We start from the raw sequence: 8,419 nt of genomic DNA, 5'->3' as shown, positions 1-8,419 counted from the left end.
GAATTTGTGACAGGCTAAAAGTGAGAAAAATAGCATAGGTAAAGTGGAAAGAAATTACTGTAGTCAAGATGACCATCAGTAAAAAGTCTGCACATATTGCAGCAACACTGTGGGATGCAAAGTAGAATTTCGCCATACACACAGGATATATCATTAATCCAGTCACCAGTCCTAGTACTCATGTTGGTCACTGGCATGCATTTTTTCACTGATCTGAAATGAAATGATAAAATATTATAGTGATTTTTCATGAGCTAAATGTGTTCAGTATAAACACTTTCTCTTTATTTTCACATATAATTTCAGCTTTTTTTGGCTTTTAAAATGTTCTTTTGGGAAGTAATAGTGATAAGTAGTTACTTTTTTTTAAGGTCTTTCCTAGACAAAATAAAAAGTTGGCAAATATATGTCAGCTCTCCCCACTAATATTTATTTTGAAATCTCATAGTCTAGAAATCACTGAACCAGTTAACCTTCAAGATTTCTTACAGGTCTGGGAACCTAGACTCCTAGATATCAAAGGAATTTATCCATAAGGACCATTCAGTAATACCAGGCAGAGCATTTTCAAGGAGACTTTAATGTATCTCATGCCCATTAATTAATATTTTATACATAGGTCCAATTGTTGTCCCTTAGGGAATTACAAACTAAGACAGAACAGAGATGCAGATTGTTGTCCCCCAGTAGCACAAAGAAGGTAGGATAGAAATATCAATCTTAGTATACAGACTAACAATGAGTTATTTACAGCATATAATTTAGGATGAGATAGGCAAGACAAAAACCGTGATATGGGGAAAGGGTGCTATTTGGAAGGAGTAGCCCTGTGCAGATCTATACCCAAACTAAACCAAAGAACCAAACAATCAGGTCATCATCTCTGAGTCAACCAGGACTATCTGGAACTCCTTAAATGTTATTTAATTGCTTTCTTTGCCTCGATGTCCTGAGGCTGGGCATGACTATAGAACCTCAGAGGCACTAGAGAGATAGTTTTAATAAAAAATTAAGAAAAAACACCTTTTTTGGTTTTTAGTTTTGTACTACTTACAGATTTTGATGAAAACATTAAATACTCATTAAAGTAATAGACCACCAAACAATTATAGAGTAGTTGGGTCAATAAGTAAACACTGTGGTTAAAATTCATGATTAAGTAGATTTTTCATCATATTCAGGTTCACCCTTAGTCACAAGAGTAAGGTACATTACTGATAGATATAGTATCTAGTGGGTGAAGTGATTTCTTTATTTCATTCAAGTGGTCTTCTTCTGGTCTCAGTTAATGTGGCTTCTAAAAGCACATTCACTTGTAAACCAGGGGTTGTTTTACCCCTTGGAAAAATCTGTCTCCTTGGTTTTAATTGTGAATATAGAAAATGTGCTAATTACTTCTGAATTTGCATGAGATGATCAGGAAAATCCTTGTAACTTATAATGAGAAAAACAAATTCCTTAACAGAAACGTAAAACAAAATTTACTGTGACAAATGTATTTATTATTCACATTCTTCTTGAGAGCAGTGCATGATTTTAGTGTGTTGAGTATGATTTGATTTATGATTTATTTATTTCAGAGACATTTAATGAGTGCCTACTAAGTAGGAGCCTGGGTCTGAAGATTCAAAGATACAAATTAAAATCTTTGCTCATCAGGCTGTCACTATCTTTAGGAGGTGTTCAGTGCACACTTTAAAAATACATTAATTTCCACTGGAGCTTACACCATACCACACATCTGCACACAGAAACACACACATATTTAAAGAATCGAGATGTGGAAGAGATTTTCAGAAACTAAAGGAAGCAGGCCTTTGGGACCCACACCTATTAGACTCACATCTAATAGTTCAGTATTTAACTTCTTGGTTTTTAAAATCATCTTTGAATAATATGTTTTGTGTTTTCTTTCTCCTTTGGCCTCATTTATGCAGTCCTACTTCTAGAAAGAGGTCTTCATGAAACTTTCCATTCCAATCCAACCTAACCTCTGGATTCTCTGGTTGCTTAGCTTGGTAGAAGCTCCTCAGGGAACTTCAGTTGAAAGTCATCTGCTCCAGTCCCCTGCACATTCTTTAATCCTGTGGGGTACGGAAAGGGAGACAGGTTGCCATTTCAGTGTTGTGGGCTCTGAGACTACCCCTGGGGAAAACCTTTGATCTGTATTTTAGAGTTTTGCAGGTTTGATATCTGGAGGCCCTGTGATGCTATGCATTCCCACACAGCATAAAGTAGCTCTCTTTGTCTGCCAAGTAGAAGGCCCATTTTGTTTTTTCTCCTTCTAAGAAGCCAAAAGTGGGGTCCAGTGGTCTGACTGCACAAATTAGGTTTGGTTCTTGCCTGGTGCTTTGGTTTGAGACCCAGGGTTGGACTGAGAAGTGCTGTGGGTCCCTGCTCCATGAGCCAGGGCAGGTAGTGCAAGGCAAAGCTGGTTCTGAGCTGTTCTTGCACATCCAGGAGGCCTACCTGTGGGCGGTCTCTGGCTGACTGTGGGTTGAATTTGAAAACCTGTCATTCTGTTCCACTCCAGCACCACAAAGACTCTCTCCTCAAGGCTGGGCTGTGCTTATGCACTAGAGTAGCCAAGCAGTGGCTCAGATGGGTGCAGCGCCACCCAGACTTAACACAGTCCAGGTTGCTTTGACTTGGCTGAAGTCAGTGTAGATTGAAGCCCCTGAGACACTTTAACTTCGGCTGCAGGCATAACGGGGCCACTCACAGCTTGGACCCTTATGCCCCTTTGGAGGAATAAGCCCCTTTGACCTGGTCACTCTGTGCATTCCTTCTGGCTACTCTTTGCCTTGTCTGGGTGAGAGGATGCTTCTGGGTGGCTGTCCTGTGCATCACAGAGGTTCCAATTTATGTCCATGGAGTCTCCCTCTGCACTGTGCTTTGGCAGGAATCAGTCACCACAGGAAACAGGACCCCATCCGCAACTTAACTACCCTGCTCGGCTGCTTCAACCCAAAGGGAAAGGCCCGGAGCAGGCGAAATGCCTGACGCTCTCAGGGCAAACAGGCCAGTGCAGGGTGCGGACACTTTACTCCAGTGTGCCCAGGACTGGCGCTGGGCTTTCCTGTCGGGGTTGGAGCTAGAATGGCCTTCCCCAGAGCCTCAAGGGGAAGGAAGTAAAAACAAGACATTCCACCCCCAGCCTTAAAAATTAAAATAGTACTGCTTCGATCCCTCCCTCTGCTTCCTGACCCTAGAGGGTTAAATCAGGAGGGTACAACACCACCCCTTCCTCCTACTTCCCGCCTCTCCCCCCACCCACCCCCTTACCTTTAAAAAGTTAAAAAATGTCTGCAGTCGAAATCTCTTAAAGGGGCGGTGCTGGTGAACGAGTACTCTTGGCACGAGTCGCAGAGAAGGCTGGCTAGGGGCGTGAGTTTGCTCCACCAAGCACCAAAACAGAGAAGAAGAAAAAAAAAGAAAAAAAAAAAGAAAGAGCAAGAGAGGGGGGGAAAGGAAGGGAAAAAAGGGGGGGAATAGCAGACAGACACACACTTTAGATAAGGACAATTAGTCACCAGCGAGACCCTGTGGGAAGACAGGTTTAAATCAGAGGGATTTAATGAGGGTGCTCTGTGCCTTCCCTGAAGCCATGCCCTCCAGCAACTCCCACCCCCCCTCGTGCCTAGCCCCAGTGGCTCTCTTCTTGGCTCTATTGCTCCATCTCTTCCTTTCCTCCCAAGCTGGAGACAGGAGACCCTTGCCTGTAGACAGAGCTCCAGGTTTGAAGGAAAAGACTCTGATTCTACTTGATGTGAGCACCAAGAACCCAATCAGGACAGTCAATGAGAACTTCCTCTCTCTGCAGCTGGATCCGTCCATCATTCATGATGGCTGGCTCGATTTCTTAAGGTAAGGCAGGGGCTTCGATAGATTTTTTAAAAAAGTAACAACCCCCACCCCTTCCTATCTCCCATTCCAAAGGGGGAAGAAGAAGAAGAAAATAAGCCAAGCGGATCTCTCAAAGAGAAGAAAGGAGGTTTTCCTCCTCCTGGAATATTTGCTGCAAGGCTGTAACTGGTGATTGAGAAAAGCAATGTTTTCTATTAAGATGCACATGTTTGCAATGCAGAAGGCATTTCAGAAACTTATCAGTTATGACTGAAAAAATGTTGTGCTTACATATACCCACAATTAGCCTCCTCATCTTCTGAAAAAGAAACAAGAGGTTCAGAGTAGTTATAAAAATGAAGAAAAGGCTGGAGCAACAAAGACCTGAGAAGAATGTGTGTATGTGTGTGAGAGAGTGCATGTCTGCGTGTGTCCGTGAGTGTTCAAGTGGGGAATCGCATGAAAGTGGAATTTTCCGCGGAAAGATAGTATCGTCAGTTCTCTCCTACTCCCAGACAGAAAACGACTTTAAGCAGAGGCTTGAGCAGTGGGCAAGTTGGGTCGGATTTTTAAACTTTTATTTTATATATATCCTCAACTGTTGTCTCCAGACTTAAGGACTTTGTAAGACGCTTTTTAAATAGACTGAATGGCCCCCCAGTCCCTCCTCCTCAAATCTCCTGCGGTAACTGCATAGTTTTTCTTTAAAGAAAAAAAATCCTCACTCGGGTCATGTCGTATATAAGGAGAGCGGAAAGGGTTTTAGAAATACTCCCGGGATGTTTTGGAAGTCTGACCCCGGCACTGGTGGATTAGCAAACCCGGAGGTTTGCGCTTAAGGACTCCCTTACTCTAGGGCTTGGAATCTAACTGGGTTCACTCTCTTCCCCCGCGTCGTTAAGTGGTAGCAGTTAGGCAACCACTATCCCTTCCCATCAGGGGCAGAGTTGCAGTATGAAAAAAATAAAAGAAGTAAATTGTCTGCAATGTCGAATCCAAGTGCTGAGTTTTTAAAAATTCCCTCCAAATTGGAGCCTCGGCTGTGGGTTCTCCCGAAGAGTCCAGAGAGCTCTCAGTCCCATTTCTCCGCCCCGAGGCCCCGTCCACCGCGCGTCTTTCGTGAGTACCTTTCACTCTTTGAGAAATTAAAAGAATTTTGCCTCTCGCATGCGCCCGCCCCTCAGCGCTCTTGAGTCTTCTCGGGCCTCCGCTGGTTCAGCGGACGCGGCAGGTAGCGGGCAGCGCAATGTGGGGCGCTCCTTCCACGTGAAGCAAGCGTTGTGTGAGGACTGAGTTGTTGCTGCTGCCTCCGCCGAGACCTTTTCGGCTGCTGCCCGAGCCCTCGGTGGGAGGGCGGGAACAGCTCTGCGCCGCCCGGTGTCCTCTTTGGAAGCTCCTCGGGGAAGCAGAGCCCGTCTCCAGCCCGTCCCCAGGTGGGAGGCGGCGGGTTTGCCCAAATACAAGCCCCACTTGCATTGCACTCTTCCAGCTGCGCGTTAAGGATTCTTTTTTGAAAACCATCCTGTTCATACCAGATGCTTGCCACAGAAAAGATTCCTAGAAGGCGGCATTGGGGGAAGAAGCCGTGGCGGAGAGCATTTGCATTGGGTGTGGAGGCTTCCGGACGGGCGGTTGCTGGAAACGCCGTTTCCGCGGGGCTGGACTCGCGCAGATGTCTTCTGTGCCCGCCGAGGGCCCACGCGCCCGGTGCCCCGGAATGCAGTCCCGGGGTCCTCCGCCACCGGACTGCCCGGGGTGACCAGGTTTCTTAGAAAGTCCCTAAGCGGCATCTCTGGTGGTTTTCCTTTTTCTTATCCACTGCCTTTATGATGCTCTTTAGTTTCTCCGTCTGGGTGTGGATTTTAAGAACCTGAACCAACAAAGCGTTAAAAATAAATTACAGATGTGGAACTCAACAGCTGATATCCTTAGCACTGAGCATCTGCATTGCTCTTTTTTCACTGCTTTCCGAAATAGCAATTGGCTTAAAAAGAAAAAAAAACAACTACTTATGGGAATCCTGAACCTAAATAGAGGTAAATGCTTTGTCCTGGTGTTCCTCAAGTTTCCTCCAAAGCATAGGTTCCACATTTCGGCAAACTTCACTTTCCCCATCATTTCCGAATGACCCCAAGTATGGTGGAGAAAAGATGGAGCCCAGCTCAGGGGGTGGAGAGAAGAATACCTTTCTGAGATCAGTCTGAACTGCATGGGTCAAAGAGACATTGCCTATGTTGTGCAAGGCAGCGATGGAGAGTATTCACAGTAAGGCAAGGATTTACCCCGGGAATCCCTCCCATCCAGGAGTTTGGGAGATCCATGCGGTTGCTATAAACTAGTGGAAAAGGAGAACCAACTTTGGCATTAACTTGTCCTCAAGTGCCTGGTCTGAGAGAAGAAAAAAGATTTCACCTTCTTTACTGAGGTGGTGGTGCCCCTGGGGCCGAGGAAGCAGATCTCCGGTTTCAAGTCGGAGTCTTGCCGTGGTCCGCTCTGCGCGTTTCCTTCAGGAGCGCTTTCCCGGCAGTGGCAGAACAGGTCAATTGCGCCTTAGCCCCTTGTTCTTAGAAGTGCTCGCCCCCCCCCCCCCCCGTTAACACAGTCTAACCCTTTGGAAATAAGTACATTTGGCGAGCAGCTGCGGGGTGTCTGTGGGAGGGGGCCAAGGCCGGCTGGGCACAGGAGGAATAGCCCCCAGGAGCCGGGCGGCCAGGTGAGGGAGGCAGGGGTGCCGGGCGCACGTGAGGGGCCAGAGCGACAAGGAGCCCGCGCGGTCCGCGGCCTGGGGCGTACGCTGAGCCTCGGCCAAGTCGCCCGCAGAGAGTGGGAAGAGGGCTTGCAGGATGCCCCGTGGCCTCCCGCCTTCCCTCGGGATCCTTTCTTTTTCTCTGTCCCTGCAGCTCCAAGCGTCTGGTGACTCTGGCCCGGGGACTTTCGCCAGCCTTTCTGCGCTTTGGGGGTAAACGGACTGACTTCCTGCAGTTCCAGAACCTGAGGAACCCGGCGAAAAGCCGCGGGGGGCCCGGCCCGGATTACTATCTAAAAAACTACGAGGATGGTGAGAAACTTGCTTCCCATTCTTGCGGGGTGGGGGAAGTTTGAGGACTCGAAGAGTGTGTGTGTGTGTGTGTGTGTGTGTGTGTGTGTGTGTGTGTGTGTGTGTGTGTGTGTGTGTGTGTGTGTAGGGGGTAGATTTGGAGGAGAGCCTTCTAGAAGCTCCCCTGAAAAGCTGGTAGCCGCAGGCAAGAGCTCACCAGTGTGTGGGGCTTGTGACTTGATTACGCAGAGGGGGGCTCCCAGGTAAAGTAGCCGGGGTCGCCGCTGCTGGCCTTCCACTGGGCTGTTGAGTCCCGAGGCCATTAACTGATGGCCGAAACTTCTGTTAGGCTAGTCCTGTGGGGAGAAGAGGTAGTGGGTTTCTTGAATTAATACAGGCAGGTTCATAGGTTACTAAAGGGCCAGGCTTATGTTTCATTACTAAAATTCTAGAAAAAATAGCTATTTTTCTTATTCCTTGTTTTCCTGTGACAAGATCCAGCCTTTTTTAAACCCACTCTAAAGTTTTCTGGAATAATCCCTTTTAGATTGGTTCGTTGTTAGAGAGGGTTTGAAAATCTCCACAGTGGGTTCTTCTTCAGACCCCCTAATCTCAAGAGTCAATTTTTTCATTAAAAAATGGGATTATAAATGCCAGCTTTTTTTCCTGCTAGGATCAGATGAGTTAAGCATCAGGTTTTGAAAACTCCAAATCCTATTCCAGTGTGAGAGGCCAATCTTTTTAGGTATTTTTACTAAGGAAAAAATGAAAATGGTATTTAAAAAAATTTAGAGGGTTTGGTGTTAATATCTATGAATTTTCTGTGTAGGCAAAGGTACACACTTTCTTCATACAGACAAGATAGAAATTGGTGGCTCCTCAGCCACTGAGGCTGTTTAGATTGGATAGATGAGGCATTAGTGTCCATTCTTGGAGGGTTATCTCTGTCCTGCTGTTCTTTCCTATAAGTGAGCTACAGTTTTATTTTCAAAGGGTTCAGGGACAGTTTCTCAGCACTACCTGGATTTTGTTACATCTTGTCCTTATAAATCAGCAAAATGAGGAAATGCTGTTGTATTTTCTGAGGCTTTCACTGAATGGGAATTCTAGAGAGGTATTGGGATTTATTTCAAGGGTGGCTGAGAAACCTTTTTTTTAAGTGCCAGAATGGAGAAAGAGAGCAAGGCTGAGGCTTCTTGAGTTTGAAGTGTGAATAGGACTTCCTCTTTTAAAATATTTGCCAAAATGTGTAGGTATTTAAGGTTACATCTTTTCAAAGGTAAATAAATGTCATTACCATAAAGAGTAGATTGCAAGTAGATTTTGCTGTCACTCAGCATAAAATGCTGAAAAGTAAAAGATAATCCTGAACAGCATCTCTGTTGGTAATTTGACCCAGGGCCTTATAGCTCCCAGGGTCACTGTCAACTCTGAGATCAGACACAGGAACGGAAAATATTAATGTTTTCCTGATGAAACAGCTCTTCTTTGAATCCGTTTGGAATACTTCCTCTTTAGTTTGTAGGAGAACTTGTA

General features: G+C 45.8%; 1 protein-coding gene across 1 annotated transcript in view; it reads left to right on the top strand.

Annotated features, from left to right (window-relative positions):
• Positions 1–3,493: 3,493 nt before the first annotated feature.
• HPSE2 (heparanase 2 (inactive)) overlaps positions 3,494–8,419 on the top strand; it is a 639,760-nt gene continuing 634,834 nt past the window's right edge. Inside the window, exons 1-2 of the mRNA XM_045854405.1 lie at positions 3,494–3,867; positions 6,747–6,904. Coding sequence (XP_045710361.1) covers positions 3,578–3,867; positions 6,747–6,904 — 448 coding nt within the window. The 5' untranslated portion in view covers positions 3,494–3,577. The remainder of the gene's footprint in view (positions 3,868–6,746; positions 6,905–8,419) is intronic.

This window comes from Phyllostomus hastatus, unplaced genomic scaffold, assembly GCF_019186645.2.
Source record: "Phyllostomus hastatus isolate PE091 unplaced genomic scaffold, TTU_PhHast_1.1 phas_scaffold_1066, whole genome shotgun sequence".
Classification (NCBI taxonomy): domain Eukaryota; kingdom Metazoa; phylum Chordata; class Mammalia; order Chiroptera; family Phyllostomidae; genus Phyllostomus; species Phyllostomus hastatus.
Note: the sequence above shows the minus strand (reverse complement) of the source record. Positions and strands in the feature narration are given on the sequence as shown.